Source organism: Sciurus vulgaris (assembly GCF_902686455.1).
Source record: "Sciurus vulgaris genome assembly, chromosome: 17".
NCBI classification, from domain to species: domain Eukaryota; kingdom Metazoa; phylum Chordata; class Mammalia; order Rodentia; family Sciuridae; genus Sciurus; species Sciurus vulgaris.
The window spans coordinates 72,098,800-72,117,697 of record NC_136478.1 but is presented as its reverse complement, the minus strand read 5'-3'; the positions used below and the strand labels follow the sequence as shown (position 1 = coordinate 72,117,697).

At 58.1% G+C, this 18,898-nt stretch overlaps 1 protein-coding gene and 1 long non-coding RNA gene across 2 annotated transcripts; both read right to left on the bottom strand.

Moving 5' to 3' along the window:
• Positions 1 to 5,776: 5,776 nt before the first annotated feature.
• Positions 5,777 to 17,200, bottom strand: ZNF444 (zinc finger protein 444). The gene is given in 7 exon segments (XM_079117828.1): positions 5,777 to 6,887; positions 7,963 to 8,008; positions 8,010 to 8,072; positions 12,943 to 13,283; positions 13,458 to 13,630; positions 16,473 to 16,551; positions 17,049 to 17,200. Coding segments are annotated over 4 exon segments (1,017 nt in total). The 5' UTR covers positions 13,255 to 13,283; positions 13,458 to 13,630; positions 16,473 to 16,551; positions 17,049 to 17,200; the 3' UTR covers positions 5,777 to 6,291.
• On the bottom strand, positions 9,112 to 12,936 carry LOC306648099. Its single transcript, XR_013760292.1, has 2 exons — positions 11,989 to 12,936; positions 9,112 to 11,823 (listed from the first exon to the last, which is right to left on the bottom strand). It is a non-coding gene; the product is annotated as an uncharacterized lncRNA (long non-coding RNA).
• Positions 17,201 to 18,898: the final 1,698 nt, after the last annotated feature.

The window sequence follows — 18,898 nt, the reverse complement described above, 5'->3', positions numbered from 1 at the left end:
TTCTCTCCATCCACCCTATCCGCTCTCCATCCTCCCTTCTCCTCTCTCTCCATCCCTCCCTTCTCCCTCTCTCTCCACATCCCTCCCTTCTCCCTCTCTCTCCATCCCTCCCTTCTCCCTCTCTCTCCATCTCCCCCTTCTCCCTCTCTCCCTCCTCTCTGAGTCTCTGCCCGTCTCTGAGAAGCCCAGAGCGCCCGGCGTTGTCGTGGGGCCCTGTCACCACGAGGGGGAGCCAAGCGCAGTCGGAGCTGCGGGCGGCCTCTGGAGGGGCCGTCGGTGCCCCTCCAGTCACCGCCCTGGGCGCTCTCGGTAAAGCCGGCGTGAGCTCAAGGAGACCCCCCAGCCCGGCCGCCCTTCTCCAGTCTCCCGCGCTCCCCGCGCTGGGTCCCCGGGTCTGGGCGGGCAGCGGTCGCCGCAATGCGCTGCTGGGCTGTCTCCTCCACCGCACCTTCGGCCGTACCCGCTGCAGTGCTTCCGACCTGACCGTGTCCCCAGGGTGCGCGGCGCAGTAAGAGCTGCAGTTCGGAGGGCGCGGCGCTCTTGGTCTTGTCAATACCGCACCTTCAGTGCTTAGCATTCAAATAACCTGGCGCGTGGCCTGTGCTCTCAGCTTGGAATCCGTCCTCAGCTGTCCGTCACCGAGGTGAAGACCGCAAAATCCAGGACGTGAAGCCGCACGGGGCCATTCTAGTTAATCGGCAGAAGGCTGTGCCGGTAGCTCTCAGCTGGACTGTGGGGAGTCCAAGGGGCACGGTGAAGCCTGTGTGCACCCTCCAGTGTGGGGTGAAATTACAATGTCAATTCTAAGAAGGGAAAGGAGATCCGAGGCAGAAGGAACTAGGTTTTCTATCTGCTCTCTTCCTCTTCGGAATTCTGAGAATTTGGAAGAGGAGGTGGATAGCATAAAAGTAGATGATTGGCAGATGGATAAATGATTGAAAGGTGATTTATATGGAGATGTTAGATGGATGATAGGCAGATTGATGGTAGGCAGACGGATGGCTAGATGATTGATAGGTAATGTTAGATGGAGAGATGATAAAGGTAGAGGTTAAATAGATGAATGATGGATGGATGATGGAAACCACACACCTAAATGATCATACATGGCCTAATCATTTCTGCCTTTGTTTCGTGAAGATTAAGTGAGTTCATTCACTCATTGTGTTTAGAATAACACCTGCTACTTAGGAAGTGTTCAAACATGGGAGAAAAGGCCAGGGAGCTATATTCCTACACGGACAATCAGAGAGAAAAAATGCAGATGGTTAGAGAGAGTATTTGCATCTTAGACAGATTCGTGCTGCTTCTCGGAGTTTGGGGAGCGGGATAAACATTTCAGAGCAGTGCCAAGTGGATGATGAAACTGTGGCTCTGCAGAGGGCCTTTCCTATATACCAGGCACTGTGCAAGTAGCTTTATGTGACTTATCTCGTTTAATCTCAAAGTAGTCCTACTATGACCTGCATTTCACAGAGGAGAAACTTGGGTCTGGGGTCCAGAAACTGCCCAAGATGGCAGGGCTTGAAAGGGACAGGGTGAGGTTCCACCACAGATGAGCTGAAGTGCCCGTGGCATCCCAGCTCCCGCTTCTGCAGCACCCTCAGGTTCCACCCACAACCACACAGAGTGAGCAAGAACTTCTCAGTACGAAACACCCCACCAAACTGAGGAACTCTTCAGGCTTGAGTCCCAGAAGGAAACGACTCAGTAAAAGTTTTAAACTTCTGAGATTCTTAATGTGTATTCAAATTTCCATCCAGCAATAGCGCACCAGTTTCCACTAGCATGGCAGAAGGAGTCCCATTTCATTTCAGAAAGTCACTGTTCGGGGGACGGTTGGTGAGAAAGTTCTGTCAACGTGGGAGAAAGCCCTGATGGGATGTATGAACCAGTGGGACCAGATCCTTGAATTTTCCAAGGGGAATGTGCTGATGAAGTTGAAAATGATGGTTTCAGAAAGAGTAAGATGTTTTAAGAGGGCCAGGTGTGATGGGCACACCTGTAACCCCAGCAACTCCGGAGGCTGAAGCAGGAGGAGGGCAAGTTCAAGGCCAACCTGGGCAACTTAGTGAGGCCCTGTCTCAAGATAAGAAATAAAAAGGGTTGGGGTGCAGCTCGGTGGTAGAGCACCCCGGGTCCAATCCCCAGTACAAAGAGGTGTGGGGAGCGAGAAGTTGAAGAGGTGAAGGATAGGGGTCTGAAGCCAGGGAGAGAATTCAGAGCTGACTCCTGATAACCTGTCAGTGGGAAGGCAAGGTGAGTCAGAACGGAGTGGCCTCCAAGAGGGCCCTGCTGGAGCCCAGCCAGACGTCACTGCGAACCTGCCACCACAGGCCAGTCCAGCGGAGACAGCAGCGGGGCAGTAGTGACCGTCTTCGTGCACCAGGGGCGACTGGGTGCCAAGTAACAGGAAGGAAAGACGGGACGTCACCACCACCACTGCAGCCACTGTCCTCGGACTCCAAGTCAGAAGCAGCACAGGAAGCCGTGACTGAACAGTCGGCCCTGCCTGTGAGGTCACAGGGCCACGCAAAGACTTGGTGCAGAACAGGTCAGTCGAGGACCCTGCCTCAGGGGTGCCATGAGCTCTGATGGCAGGGCTGCTTCCGGACCCCCGCCTGGGCTCAGCTCTAAACTGCTCCTCCGGCAGCAGGAGGGGACAGATGAACTGGGCTAAGAACCAAAGGGCAAGGGTACACTTGCTCAGAAGGGCCTAACCAAGACCTGAACAAGCCACACCGACCAGACTGTGGCCACCAGAAAGCACAACTGTCACAGACCCCCAGACCCTGGGGAAGCAGGATGATTAAGACCTGCACCCAGCAGTTCCGGTCAGCACCCGCGGGTGGGCCAGGAGGGCGGGAGCCCCGGGGTTGTCAGCGCAGTGCTGTGATGTCAGTCATTTGCAGCTCTTCTTCCCCTGGGCAGTTGTGCTTAGATACCTGTGACAAAACCATGTGAAAATCTGTCACACTGTCCTTCCTGAGCTGGAAGGTCTTTGCTGTACTTTTACTACATCGCTTGAAACTGTCTCTTGTGAAGACGCTAGCTGGGAACACATCATCAGTCTCAGGCAATGACCGGAAGTCATTCCAGTGATCCAAGGAGAGAGGGGAAGTTGCTTGGTCCATGGGGGTGATGAAGATGGAGAGAGGAGCTGGTTGGGGATTATTTCAGAATAGGAATCAGAGTGGATTCAGGATGAGTTAGCAACCTCCTATGAGAGTCTGGACTATGACATGGTGTCCATGGACTCAGAGTACAGGAGGGTTTGGATTTGGTGTATGACTCCACCGTCCAGGTTACATCTTCCAAGTCCCAGACCTTCAAGCAGGACAACTTTTTAAACACCCAGGGTGGTTTCATAGGTTGCACAGTGGACAAGTTTTCTGACCTCCCTGAGTGATGTGCATGCCCTTCTTCCTGCTTCCATCCTCTGCCATCCCAAGCAGCCTTGGACAAACAGCTCTCTACAAGTCTGTTCCGATGTGTGTGAGGTCTTTCTGGTTGGGGAGGGGAGTGGGCTCATTAGGTCATGAGATACGTTCCTATATTCCAGATTCTTCTGTCTGCTTCAGTCTATGCCCCATCTGTAGTGCACCCTAAAGCCCATGTGGAATTTGTTTTAGGCTTTTTGTACCTTCATGTTTGGGGGCCACCCCAGTGAGTCTTGGAGGAAGGTACAGTCCATCACCAGGCAATGGTCTGATGCTGCCCCTGGCATGGAGTGAGTGGGTGCCTGAGAACGAGGGCAAGTCTTTCTTCAGCCGTCAGGTCTCATCTTGGTCGTCTCTGCAGTGTCCTACTATGACTGATGCTCAGCAGGGACTTTGCTTTTAAATGGCTGACACAAAGGTAGAACCAGGAGCAGGACAGCTTGGCCAGCAGTCCCCAGACTAGATCTAATGTGCATTGAGGATGCCCAAAGGAGACTGGGACTGGGGCAGGTACCAGAAGAGAAGGGATGAAGCCTGAGCAGCCAAAGACGGCCCCCGAGCTGGAGCAGGAGCAGGAGCAGACCCTGGGCTCAGACCGGAACACAGCCTGTCCCTTCTCTCCTGGTGCCTGTTCCTGACTTGTATAATGGGGTCACAGCACTGCCTCCCTGGATGGTTGAGACGCAGACACAAGTGGACGGATTTCAGCACTCAAGAGGTCTGCATGGGTACTTCCCATGTTTGCTGCTACTATCTGTGAGCCCCCACTCTCTCACACTCCTCCTAGCCCCTCTCGAGCCCCGCAGCAGATGACATGGCTTCTCTAGCCTGTTCCCTCCTGCACAGCAGGCACAGTGAGCTGCCCCTAGTGTCAGGCAAGCCATCCTCCCATGCCCTGGGCCTGCAGCCTTCTGCACTGCCGAGGGCCTGCACTGAATTCGTTTCCAGAGATGGACCCTGCCAGCAGAGGTTAGGTGGTTGTCCAAGGTGCCTGTGGGTCACCTGTCATCCCTTGGGACTGCCTGGCACTACGACCTCTCCTGCCCTGCATCTTCTGGGCCAAGTGGCTATAAACACCCGACAGTACAGTTGGACACTTTCCCAGCCCTGCACTTGACTTTTGAACCAGGAGCTGACCAAGTGCAGCACGAACTGTCATCACTGAGGCACCAAGGATGACGCACCCCATCGCATGCTGGCTTGGTGTGTCACTTTAAGCTAGGACACTGGAGGAACTGTCCTTTCCCATGTGCAGCAAGTCAAGAAACCGCCTCTGAGGAGGAGGCCTCCTCCCCACCCCTGCCCAGGGCAGGAAGCAGCCCTCACCACAGACCTCACCACAAAGGACCTGGCAAGCTTGCTGACTGCCCCAGTCTCCCCAGCTTCAACCCATGGGCCTCAGATGGCCTCCCTAGGACCCTGCTCCAGGCCCAGCCCCTTTGTCCTGCCATTTCTCCACAAAGCTTTCATTTAAAAAGTAGTCAAGTATCTAGTTTTGACCACTTGGGTCTACACTCTCATGAAGTCACCACACACATGTGAACATAAGTAACTGTGTATGCTTTCCTCCTCCCACCTGCCTGGGGGATCCCCTCTAGGAATCAAGATGGGTGAGGGCTTTCAGCCTCCCGGCACCTTGTAGCAGAGCCCAGGATTGCACTGTGGGGCCAGGGCCTCCCCGGAGCCAGGCAAGTCCCTCCACTGCTTCCTCCCTAGAGGGAAGGACTGAACTGCAGGACAGTCCAGCCCTGAGCCCTGGGAGTACCAGGCCAGCAGGAGGCTGGCCAGGACCCACCTTCCCGGAGCCAGGCTGCAGGCTCTTGGCAAAATGTGCCATATAAAACACCAACTAACGGGCTGGGGATATAGCTCAGTTGGTAGAGTGCTTTCCTTGCATGCACAAGGCCCTGGGTTCAATCCCCAGCACCACAAAAAAAAAAAAAAAGAAAAAAAAAAAAAAAAAAAAAAAAAAAAAAGAAAAAGAAAACATCAACTAACACCGGTACCTGGGGCTCCTGAGTGTCACAGCACGGCATGGCTAATGTAGCCTCAGCAAGGGCACCACTGTGGATACCATCACAGAGGCAGAAACTGCTGCTCAAAGGGCGTGTCCCGCCTGACTCTGCACTGCCAGAACTGTGGGGTCCAGATCCGAGCTGGAGGTGGGCAGAGCCCTTCTCTGAATCTCCTGTCTATGCAGGAGGAACGTGGGATCAGCGCCACCCCTGCGCACTGGGAGCTGAGCCCAGGAGGGTCTGAGGTGGGCCCCAGGAGCACCCCCAGAGCACAGTCCTGGAGGGCTGCAGGCAGTAGTGAGAGCCTGGGACAGCAGGCCACACGCTGAGTCACGACTTTATTACTCTCGGATGCTGGTGAACTGTGGTCCCTGACAAGCCTCCCAGGAGCAGGCATCTGTTCACCTGTGTCCCTGGGTCACAGAAACACCAGACCACGATGCCCCAGCCTGGCTGCTGGGTCTAGCTGGCCAGAAACTTCGCCCCCTTCTTCCCCTGCCTCTATCGGTCCTGGGGGACAAGACCCAATCCTTTCCTCGGGGTCTCCCTCACCCCAGGAACCCCGCCACTACTTGCCCGGGCTTCTCTCTAGCAACTGGGGTCCTGACTCTGCAACCCGTAGGGAAAGGCTGGCGGGAAGGGAGGAGAAGGAGTGGAGAAAGGCTATGGGAGAGGAAGCCAGGCGCCTTTACAAGGGGGAGGCTGAGGACTCGGCAAGGGAGGAAAGGGGGCAACTGTGAGGCTCAACTGGAAAGTGGCATCTGGAGAGAGGGTGGGAAGGGATGGGCGGGCTGGGGGAAGGCGAAGGGATGCCGCGGTTAGTGCCAGGTGGTGAGCTACCCGAGGGGCCAGGGTGGGAATGCGCCGCCGCCGCCGCCGCCCTCAGCGCCCGGCGCGGCAGACCCCTGAGCGCCCGCTGCCGCGCGGCCGTGGATGCGCTGGTGGCGCAGTACGTGCTCCCGGCGCCCGAAGCCCTTGCCGCACTCCCAGCAGGCAAAGGGCCGCGCGCCCGAGTGCGTCTTGCGGTGGCGCACGAGGTGCTCGCGCCAGTAGAAGGTCTTGCCGCACTCGCAGCATGCGTGTGGCTTCTCGCGCGCGGGCAGCGGACGCAGGGCTGGGCCCGGGCTTCCGGGGTGCGTGCCGCGATGCCGCCGCAGGTGCTCCTTGCGCCTGAAGGCCTTGCCACACTCCGGACAGGCGTGCGGCTTCTCGCTGGAGTGGCTCTGCCGGTGGCGCTGCAGGTGGGCCGGCTTCAGGGGCGTCTTGCCACACTCGGGGCAGGAGGCGGCACCCGGGGCTGCCAAGAAGGTGTGTAGGCCCGGCGCCGGCGGGGCTGGCGGTGGGCTGCCCGGCTCCTGCTTGTAGGGGCGCACGGCCCGGGTGTCCCCCGTCGCCGCCGCCGGCACCTCATTGCCAGGCGCCGCCCCATCTCCTGCTGGAAAGGCGCAGGGTCAGAGGCAGCTCCAAGGCCTAGCGGGTGGGTCGCGATTGGGCGGGGCAGGAGGTCTGGGATGCCTAGACCAAGGATGGCGCGCAGCCAGGGCTGGGGAAATACCTGGTGAACAAATAGACGGGTGGGGACACGGATACGTGCGCGGGGAAGGGGTAACCAGATGAACACCGGTGGAATGGTAGGTGGGGGAGCGAGGGGCATGCGTACAGAGGGACAGGCCAGCGTGGATGCCGTGCGGCCGCGGCAGAGATGGCAGGGGCAGGAAGGTACGCCAGTGGCGGTCTGGCTGCAGTGGAGGTAGGGTGGGTGGTGTTGGGGCAGGGCCCGGGCGGACAGGTACGGATTACTGGGAATGAGAAGCTAGACATCAGAGGAGACCCTGCGCCTTTCTCCAGGTTTCCCATCTGCTTTGGTTTTCGTCAGTCTTACACTGTGAGCTCAGCGTGACCCCCTGCATGAAAGCCTGCCTGGTCTCCAGCACTGGTGCGCCCAGGGCATCTGTCTGCCTCAGGTGGACGTCTTGGCGTCAGTCCCTTCTCAGAAGGGCTGCCCAGTGGTGATCGCTGGCACCCTAGAGACTCCACCCGAGCGCCAAGGCAGCAGGCACAGAGCACCTGGCACCATGACTTCAGCAAAGGCGGGGGCTCCCTGGAGCCGCCCTGGACTGCAGGAGACCCTGGCTGCGGATCGGGGTACAGGCTCCGGGGTGGGCTGCTAGTCTCCTGGCTTGCAGCCCTCTCTCCAGACAGCCTTTCCAGCAGCCTCAAAGCACAGGCAGCACGGCCTCCTCTCCAGGGGCTGCCGAGGGCTTTGGACGCAGCACAGCAGGCGCTCCTTGCAGCCTGCACTCATCACCCAAAGCTCGAGGTCCTGTTGCGGCCCTGCCCTCCTAAGTCTGACCCCAACTGCTGCCAGCTCCCCAACGACAGGGACATGACAGTAATTTTTGGTTCTGGTGCCAGGGTCCTTCACTGAACAAGTGGATGACAGCAGGGGCCCAGGGGAGACCCCGGGTGCTGGGGATCAGAACGTGGGTGAGGGGCCAGCTGCTCACCTAAAGGCACCATCCCACTATCCTCCTTTCCGACACTGACCCCCGGAGCCTTCTGTCGTGTCCCGAGATACCCTCATTGCTGATGAACGATCTGGGGAGGTGGCTGGTCCCTGAAACGAGAGATACCACATTCCAAATTGAGAAACCAGAGTCGCAGCCTCCATCTGCCCTTCCCTCAGCCCCTTCAACCAGGCATCGGACTGGTGTGCTCCGGGCAAACCCACAGCTGTGGGGGAGCAGCTCCCCTGGGTCTCGGGAACCAGCGCCAGGGAGCTGTCTCTGCGAGGCGTGTCTGCCGCCCTGCCAACCCCGAGCCAGGCCACCTATCCAAGCCACGCCCACACTGACGACCCACGAGGCGGAGCTTCAGTGCTTGTTTTAAGCCGCTAAACTTCGGGCGACTTTTTCCCACAGCAACAGATAACTAGCTCATACACCTGTTGTAATCCTCACTGTAGCTCCCTGCTGTCCTTTGGGTAAGCTGCAGAATATGTAAGCTACTTTTAACTCAGAAGAAAATGAAGCGAGTTCAGAACCAGAGCTTCTGCCAGCACAAATGGCAGCTGCTGAGTTGACGGTACCACTTAGAAGACCAAAGGTTAGAGAATAAGCTTTGGATTGGCCGTTTTTAGTTTCTTTACATCAGTGTTGACATTCCTCAAACCGATACCCCAGATGACCACAGTTCTCCGGTCGGGTGGAGCTGGTCCAGGAATCCCACACACCACACCCCTTTATTTGAATCCTGCTTGGTAGCCAGACCACCTGAGTCATGAGTCACTAAGCCGCCAGCCATGCCTATGGTCCCACTGCTGGTGGACTCCAGGGTGTCTGGTGTTGGTAGATGGTGAACTGAGTCCTCACCACTCAAGTGGCTCCAGAGGTCACAGTCTGTCCCTTTGAGATGACTCTGGCTTGCCACACCCTCCAGCTCCACCTTGGTCAGGTCCATCCTTGAACCCTAGGTTCAGGCCACAAAATCTGCATTTTAAGGAGGTTTCCTCTTGATGAACGCCTGGCAGGTCTGGTTAAACCTGGCCTGGCTTCAGTGTGACGGTTCCAGCTGCTGGTGAACATTCTATTCCGGATTCTCAGCTCCCTTGAGCTGGGCCACAGCTTGCTTTCCTTGGGCTGTCTTTGTATGGCTAGACTGGCTGGGGTGGGGGGGCTGGCAGCTTTGCAAACTGAGCTGGGTGCTGTCCCACCTTCTGTGTCTCCAATGGCTTATAAAAGATGCACCATTCTGTGGGGCTTTTTTTTTTTTGGTACTGGGGGTTAAACCCGAGCCACAATCCCAGCACTTTTCACTTTTTGAGACAGGGTCTCACTAAGCTCTCAAGGTTGGCCTTGAACTTGGGATCCTCCTGCCTTAGCCTCTCAAGACACAGGCATGCGCCACCACCCGGGACTGGCCCATGCCTTTCCTGGAGGTCTTTGATCAACATTTCCTCTGGCTTCTGGACTCTAGATCTGCTGCTTCCTCACGAGCATATTTTGGTAATTTTTACTCAAGACCGTTCACCTCCTCTAGGTGTGGCGAGCTGGTTCTCTCCAAGGCATGGCCTGTACCCCTGCTGCTCCTCACCAACTTGCTGACGTCTATTACTTCTTCCCAGGTTTTGGGCTTTCCAGTCACACACCGTGGCTTCTCACTACTTCCTGCCTGACACCTGGTGGCTGGTCTATACCGCTCTCCAGGGCTCCTGGCTGGGAGCCTGGAATACCCTCCCCTCCAGGCTGACAGGCTGGCTGGGCTTCTTAGTGCTCCAGGGCTCTGCCTGGGGCCCCTCCCCCCAACCCCCTGCTTCCTGGCCACCCACCAGCCTTCCTCTGGGTTTCCTAGGCTGGCTGGTGCCCTGCCCCCATGCCTCAAAATAATCCTCTGGCTATTGTGTGCCGAGACCAGCTGCTGGGTGACTACAGACAAGTCATCTGAGCTCTCTGGGCAGCTCGGATTCTCAACTGAAGTGGGAAGCAAACTGTGCTCGGGCCTCCCCGTCCCCTGTGTCAAACCAGGTACTTCCTGGAAGGACAAAGATGATTCATTCCTCCTAAGCAACCATTTTCTTAGTACCTACTATGTGCCAGGGACACATCAGTGAACAAAAAGATGAGCCTCCTATCTGAGAAAGGCTGAGTCTACAGTCTGGCTAGGGCTAAGCACTCCATTGAGAAATAAAAGGAGCTGGGGATGTGGCTCAGTGGTAAAGTGCCACCCCCGTACCATTAAAAAGAAAAGTGACGCACTGAGCTGGGGTGTAGTTCAGTGATAGAGCACTCATGTGACACGGGCGAGGCCCTGGGCTTATCCCCAGCAGCACACACACAAAGTAACACATTCACCAAGGTCAGCCTAGCTAGTAAGGGGCTCCAATCACCCCCAGAACCTGCGAGGCTGAGCAAAGTCCTTGGAGCCTGGGAATGCTAGTGGTTCCCACACTTAGATTTCCTGCCAGCAGACCTGCTTCATGCCCCGAATGGGAAGGATTTCCCACTCTGCTAGGAATGTAACTACCATAACATTACCATCTTACCTACAGAACACTAATGCCAAAGGAACAGATGGAATGAGTACAATAGCTGGCCCCCAAGTGGCGCTCCTGTGCCAGGCTCCGTTCTGAGCTCCTTCACTCCCCCACAAGGTGGGCACCCAACTCCCACCTTGTGAGCAGACCCTCAGGGCTCAGGAGGTAAGCTATTTGCCTGCAGTCTTGAGGCTACTACCGAGTGGGGACAGCTCCAGGGCCCGTGGTCTTACCAGTGGTCGTCAACCCCAGTGGTCCACAAATCATGAGGAGCTTTTTTTAAAAGCGTGAAATTCTAGTACCAACAGGACGTAGATGCTTAATACGTAAACGATGCTCACCACTCGCCAGCAAGAACACAGAGGCAGCTAGGAAGCCGGCAGAAGACACTGCTGCGGGCCCAAGCCCTGCCCCAACAACTCAGCTGGGAGCCTCTCCCCCAGGTCATGAAGGTAGGGCCTCCCAGAGGACAAGAGGCCAGAGTTTCCTGGTCCCTCTCGCCTTTGGAGGGCACAGAGAAAAGGCCTCATTGGGAACCAGGAAAGGGGCCCTCACCAGATGGGGCGTCAGCTTTGACCATAGCCTTCCAGGTCCAGAACTGTGCTTTCTGTGACTTACAGCTGCCCAGCCTTGACACGCTGTTACAGTGGCCCACCTGGACACATGAAAACACTAAAGCACCTTCCCAGAGGAACCACACTGCAGGCTACAGCAGCTGATTCCCAAAGGCCAGCCACAACTGCAAGAGGAGACACACCTAACCCTGGGCCAGGACACAGCAGGCCTCAGCCCCAAAGACTCTCCGCTGAGGGAGAAGCCTGCCCTGAAGGCTGTGCACAGCTGGGTTTCTTTCCCATCCCAGCAGGATGGAGTCCGAGCCTGTTTGCTGGAGCCAGAGGTCGGGGGGTAACAGGGCTGGCTGGAGGAAGTTCTTTGGGGTGGGTTTGTGGTGGTTATGAGAAACTGTCACATGTCAAATGCAAAGACTCATGTGTCAACTCAGATCTATCATTTTGCAGTTTTGGAGCCAGAAGTTCAGAATGGGACTCTGGGCTAAACTCAAAGTGCCAGCAGGGACGCCTTCCTTCTGGAGCCTCCAGGGCCAAATATATTCTGGTGCTTTTCTAGCTCCCAGAGGCTGCAAAGGGAGAGAAGCAGGCCGAGGTGTGTGCAAGCTGCTGTGTCACGGGTGGTGATCCGTTACCCACTCCAGGACGCGGTGACCCAAAAAAGGGTAAGGAGAAGGCCTGAGCAGCCAGCAGGTGAGCACGAAGTGGCAGCACAGGTGGAGGTGCATGTGCCCAGAGGAAGAGGAGACAGTGCCCGGACGGTCAGGCTAAAGAAGAGAGATGAGGTGGTGGCTGGAGGTCACCTGGAAGGGCAGGAGGATGTCCAGCTGCCCTGGACCCAAACCTGCTCGGAGACGTGGAGGCACTGCCTTCCCCCTGCTGTACCCCAGAACTCTGAGGCCGGACTGTCACCGTGCTCCCCGACGCCTTACCCCACTGCTGGTCCGGCTGCACCACAGCTGCACACAGGCCTATCTGCTCCGGCTGCTGCTCTCACCAGGCCCGGGTGGCGGCTGTGGCCACGTGTGGGAAGGAGTGCCCTGGACGTCCTGTTATCGAAACCAAACTCGCCTGTCTCCTCTGTCCTCTCTCAGAACACGTGGGGAGACGTGGCTCACACTATCTCCCCCGGACAGCATGGCTCTAAACCAGGGTAGACAAGCTTCTTCTGCCAGAGGTCAAGGTTTTCGGCCTGGCGAGCCACGAGGCTTGGCCCAATGCTGCGGCAGGCTAGAGGGCCAGCTCTACCGCTGTGGCTCCAGTCCACGCACGAGTAAGTAACCATGGCTTCACACCAAGACTTTTGGAGAATGGGGTCCTGTCTGTAGATCCCCGTACCAAATTCAAGCCCTAAGGGCCAGGGGAAGTCGGTGCTGACCCTCAGGGCCTCAGGCGAGCCAGGACACAACCATGGATTTAGGGTGGGAGCTGGAGCGACTGCAGCAACGGACCTCCAGGAGGGGTGGAGACAGGCTGAGCCCCCGCAGACCCCAACATGGCCAGGCACTGGCTGACAGTGCTGTGTGCAGGAAGCCCTGTGCAGGACCCCGTGGGAGGACAGTGGGGCTGCGCAGAACCCTTCCTGACCGGCACGCCTCCTGCACACAGCAGCTCTCACGAGCCCTGAGAGTCCTTCCATCAAGCACCACACGGAGGGCTCAGGAACTGCCGGGCAGCAGGTGTTGGATGGAGTGTTGCTCCTGTGCCCTCCTTCCTGCGGAGGTTCCCTGGACCTCACCCCTGCACCTGTTCTGAGTGTGTGGTGTATCCCCCATGCGCCGGGGGCCAGCATCCTCTGCCGTGCAGCATGGGCTAAGGAAGCGCCTCCCAGGCTCCGGAGAGCAGGTGGCCAGGGAACCTAGCCGCCCCGCCCCCTGCCAGCTCACCCAGAGCTCCTCCAGCAGGGCCACGGCCTCCTCCCCGCTCTGGGGCCTTCGGCTGCACACCCAGGCCTGGGTGTCGGCGGGGAGGGCGCTCAGGAACTGCTCTAGCACCAGCAGCTCCAGCATCTGCTCCTTGGTGTGCACCTCGGGCTGCAGCCAGTCCCGGCACAGGGCGCGCAGCAGCCCCAGTGCCTCCCGTGGCCCTGGTGCATCGCCCAGGTGGAAGTGGCGGAAACGGTGCCACGGGGAGTCCAGGGTCAGAACCTCGGCCACCCCGCCCTCCTGCTTCACCGGCTGAGATGCAGCGACCTCCATGGGGCCTTCTGGGTTGGGGGTGGCAGCACCTGTGAGGAGGGAAATTTTGGAAAGTGAGGGCCCAGCTCCATCCCCCTAGAAACCCCACCCTCCCCAGTGCCCAAGGGGACCACAGAGCCCAGACAGGTCTGAAGCCAGGTAGCATCCTGGCTCCACTGCCCTCTCCGACCTCAGTTTCCTTCCTTGTCAGATACAGTACTTGCCTGTCTCTCCTGGCCAAAGGTAGGACAGGTCACCCAAGGTCCCTGTGAGGGGCTGTGCTGAAGAGTGATTGAGACTCCTCCTGGGAACAGATGGACTCAAATCTTGGTCCTGCCCCTCCCTGGGGGAGGCCCTGGGCACTGCTGCACCTGTCTCCTCCAAGCTTCTCCAACAGCTTCAAGATGAGGATCAAAAACACAAAAAGGGCTTACAACGGGGCCTCATGGAGCAAGTGCCCCCCAGCCTCTCCCTCTACTCAATGAGGGGCTGAACTATGACCCCTAGGACTCAAGTAAGCCCTACCCGTGGTGTCCATGTCTCTAGCTTTTGGGAGGGAGTGAAGGTTAAGTGAGGGGGGGGGCAGTGAGACAGGACCATGGCCTTGTAAGAGACTGGTTCCTCCTCTCTGCCAGGCAAGGACAGTGAGGGGGCCTCTGCAACCAGAAAAGGCCTCACTGGCACCCCCAAGCTGCATGCTGCACTCTGACCTCGGTCTCCAGCCTCCAGCACCAGAGAAGTAGAGTCAGTCAGGAAACCTAAAAGAGCGCCTCCGAGTGGGTGGCCTGGACAACAGACCCTTAGTTCCCAAACCTCTGAGGCCAGAGTCTGAGGGAAGGGTACAGCACGGGGCTGCAGAGGCCCCGTCCGGTTGCAGAAGCTGCCTCGGGTCTTGTGGTGGGCAGAGGAAGGGAGCGCGCGTCCTTCCTACAGGGGCACTGATCCCTCCCTCTCCTGAAGGCAGAAGGTGGACAAGGCTGTGGCTGCAAAACGGGGTGGTGCCACCAGAGGGAACACTTGGCAAGGTCTGCAGACAGTTCTGTCAGCGCACAGCGGGAGCCTAGCACTGCTGGCACTTGTGGGCCCAGGACAGAGATGCTGGACAGCACCCTACAGTGCACATGACGGGCCTCCAATCAGAGCCATCTGGCTTCGTATGTCAACAGCGCCAGGATGAGAAACCCTGGCCAGGAGTCACAGTCCTTGGTTGGTCTGGGGACCTCTGAGATCCTTCCAGGGGTGCTGCAAATTCAGCACTGTTTTCTTAACACTAGGAAGGTGACCTGCCTCTTGAAGCCAAGACACCCTGACAGTCAGGCACTCTGCAGCTGACAGCTGAGTTTGCTAAGCGGTCCCTTTACCTTCACAGTAACTCGATGACCATGAGGTAAGTGCACTCACTGCATGCTCCCTCTGAGCTGAGCAGGACAGCCTGGCACAGGTGCCCCCCTCACCACGCAGCACTCTTTCCCTGTTTTCTACACTCCAGCCACATGGGCTCCCTCCTATCCTCCACTCAAGGACAGCTCCTACTCCAGGGCCCGTGCACCTGCCATTTTCTCCCGGATGGCTCTTCTCCCCCTAGGTGTGCTCAGCTGAAACCTTCTCACTGGGGTCTCGATGCCCCTTTGGAGAGGCTCCCAGATCATGCAGCCTGTGCTGGCACCCATGCGCCCTTCTCAGTTGCTCTCCATTGCCTCCCTATTACTAGCTTTCTTTTAGCATTGAAAATGACGTGGCATTAGCCATATTTGTGTGCCACCTTCCTTCACAAGAGTTTAAGCTCCATGGAAGGAGACTGTACGTTCCGGGCCAGCATTCTGGTGGGCACTCAGAAATCTTACAGGATAACCAGGCCCATGGAGCTGGGTCATCACCCCATCATGCATATGGAGAAAGTGCAGGTAGCTTGCAGAGACGCCAGCTAGTAAGCGGAAGAGCCTAAACTCACCGCACCTCTGCAGGACCGCAACCCAGGCTGCAGCGTCACATGACCACCACCAACTCAAGGACTGATGGGCCTGGAAGCAGATAAGGAAGGCTTCCAGAAAACCTGGACCAGTGCCAAGCCTCAAAAGGTCCACAGAAACCTGTTCTGCTGTGAGAAAGATCCTGGGCACTGGAGAGGGACGCTGAGCCAGTAGGAGTGAGGTCCAGGCCTCTGGCTGACCTGGTTTATAAGCCTGGGGTGGTGTCACAGATCACCAAGCCTCGGTTGTACAGGGCGGGCTGCTTGGGGAAGGGAAGAATTTTTTCTGGGACCTGGGGTCACCCGGTTTAGGAGCACATACGCACCCTGTAGGTCAACTCTATCCCTCAATGAGTGCTCTGTGCCATCTGCATGAAGGCATTTGTGACCCTATTGTCTGGCAGGCTGGCTATACCATGAGGTCCATCCCTGGTCGCCAGAGGAATGACAGCTGCCTTACACTGCACCACCCAGCCCTCCCAACAGCCCTGAGCTGGGCTCCCACTGTAGAGAAGGAGAAATGCACACTCAAGGAGGGATGGAACTGGGAACTGAACCCAGACCTGACTCCAGAGCTCATGCCAGTCATACCCAGCACCATGGCGCACCTGTCACACGGGCTGGACTCATAGTATGATTAAGTCAGGCTCTGGAGCATGGCTGTCTCACTGGGACTTCTAGCTCTGCCACTCATCAGCTTTATGAACTTGACCACATGACTTGCCCTCTCTAAGCTTGTCAGCTAAACCTGTAATACAAGACCAAGTGTAGCTCCTATCCCTCAAGTGGAAGCATGGATTAGAAATGGCACAGCATAGAGAAGTGTTCAGCAGGCCGCTGGCCCCTGAGCCTCCCAACCTGAGCATTAATGGCACCTGGAACTGGACAATTCTGTGGCGCAGGAGGCTGTCCTGTGCAGTGCAGATGTTTGGCAGTATCCCTGGCCTCCTTCCATTAGATGCCAGTAGCACTACCTAGGTGTGACAACCTCAAACATCTCCAGTTATTGTTGGGTTTTCCTGGGGCGACAAAATCATGCCTGGCTAAGAGCCACTCGCCCATGGGCCAAATATTTACTTAAAGCAAAAGAACTCTGAAGCAAATTCCAGCTCTGCCACCTACCGCCCTGCGTCCTTGGACAAGGTACAAGGACACGTTTTACTCACGGAATCTCCATTTCCTTGGCTGTAAAATAGGGACAAAAATATAACACTAGTCCAAGAGCCACAGTGAGATAATATAAAGAGAACGAAAACGTGGAGAAGAGCACCTTGCAAGATGTAGGCGTTCTGTCTAGGTGCTCGAGTTAGCACTCAGTCTGACGACCGTCCCAAGTCCCTCGCGAGGTGCTATGGGAAACAAGCACACAGATTAAAACACGTACGTTTATAAACTGCAATAGGCATCAACCTGGGACCCGGTGCGGCCGCGCCCGACCGGGCGGCCCCCTCCGAGGGTCGCACAGCCCCTAAGGCACAGGAATGAATTCTGTCCCCCGCAGCACGCCAGTGAAGCAGGCGCTCCGGAGCCAGAGATAAAGGGACCGGGCCGCGACTCTCCTCCCGGAACCCCGCGCCGTGAGGCGCAGGTGCGCGGCAAACAGCGCGCACGCCGGGCCGCCGCACGCCACCGCCTCGGGTCCCTCCCCGAGCCCCCGCGCCCACCTTCCCAAAGGGGCGGCTCCCTCGTGGGGTCGCGCCCCGCCGCCCCCTCCCCACGGCCTACCCCGGACGTCCATCCGCCCCCGACTCCCCCGCCGCCGCCCGATCCCGCTCCGGGCCGCGCCCCGAGGCGCCTGGGTCCGGCGTCGACCGCCCCACGGCCCTCCTCCTCTCCCCTTGCTCACCTCACTCCCAGCCAGGCCCCCCAAGCCCCTCGCCTTCCCGCACATGCGCACAGAGCTCACCGGACTCCATGCCCCGGCAGGCTTTGCGCCAACTCACCCGGCCCCCCTTCCCCGCAACACCCACACCCCGAGTTGCCCGTTCCGCCCAACAACTCCCCTCCTTCAGGGCCTCGCACGGGACTACGCTTCCCAGGGGGCATCGCGCCACAGGCGGCTGCCCATTGGCCCTCGCTGTGACCCGCCCCCCGTCTCCGCCAGCAACAGAACTACACTTCCCAAGATGCATCGGAGCGCGACCTGCGGCCCATTGGACCCCGCGAACGCTCGGGTCTTCGGACTACGTTTCCCCGAATTCGTGCGGGGGCTTCCCATTGACCCGCGCGCCAGGCTGGAGGGAAGAGGCGGAGCCGTGGCGGCGTTGTCGTGGAGACCGACGGAGGCTGGGCGCTCCCCCGCACTCCGGAGTGGAGACTCCGGGTCCCGGAAGCCTCGGGCGGGGCGGGGCGGGGCGGGTCCGGCGCGGGCCCGGCGCGGGCTCCGCCGGTCGGCAGTGCGGCGTGCCTCTTCCTGACCACCGGTCACAGTTGCGCGCTCCCAGCCCGGCGGGGCAGAGCCGAGCGGGGCGCAGCCCGGCGCGGGGTCCGCACGCGAGCGGGTACCGGGAGCAATGACCCGCCGCCCTGCTCTGGCTCCGTCGCCCCCCGCCCGATGAGTTGGGGAGAGTTCTGCCTGGTGGCCACGTGCGCCGGCGGAGAGCCCGCCGCCCCTCCCGGGGCCTCTCCGAACTGGAAGGAAGGCTTAGAAGCAGTTGGCTCTGAGTCCGGACGGACGGTTCCAGGTCGAATGGGCAGGTGGAGCAGGGCTAGCCCTGCCGCAGCCCGCCGCCTGCCTCCTGTGTACCGCGGCTCGCGGGAAGCCCGCACCTCCAGGAGCGCCGTAAGATCCCTGCCGTGACGGCGAGGCGGGGGCAGGCACCTAGCAAGCGTCCATCAGACGGCAGCTGGTTACTGTGCTCACCGAATTCGTAGGTGCACAGGTGTCGCGGCGGCGAACTTTACCCCCGTACTATCACCGGGGCCTACTACCCTGCCCCACCTCTCGGCGCCCTCCCTTCCTGCTTAACGTTGCAGTCACTCAAGCCTCTTTTGGTTCCTGGAACCCTGGTCTTGTTCCCCGTGTGTCATCTAATGGCCTATTTCACATCTCCACTTGGATCCCTAGTCCCCGCCCCGCCCCCCACTCCCTCTCTGCCAGCCAGGATTTCTTAAAAGGCATCTCTGACATAAAATGGGCAGTGGAGGGGCTGGGGATACAGCTCAGTTGGTAGAGTACTTGTCTCGCAAGCACAAGGCCCTGGGTTCAAATCCCCAGCTCTGAAAAAAAAAAAAAAAAAAAAAGGCAGTGGAGCATGTTTCCCCCTCCCTTGCCGCGAAGAAACTGGTTTCTTTCTGCTACACCATCTTAAAAAACGTGTGCATCATTCATCCAAATGTTCAGGCCAAAAATGGCAAGCAGACTTTGACTCTCCTCTTCTACCACTCCTACACAAGGGCAGGGTGGTCCTTGAGTCTCCTTTTCCATCCCTGCTCCCCATACACATCTCTAGCAGCAGGTCCTATTGATTCTGCCTTCAAAATAGAACTTGTCCACAGCTCTCCCTTCCTCTGCTAACCTGGTCCAAGGTTGCTATGCCCCCTCTAAACATTGAGCTTGGTCTCTGGCCTCCTGCACCCAGTCCCTTCTGCACATAACAGCCAGAGGGCTTTTCTTTTTTTTTATTATGGCAAAATATACATAGTATGCAACTTGCTTTATTGACCCATTTTTTGAGTGTACAGTTCGGTGGCATT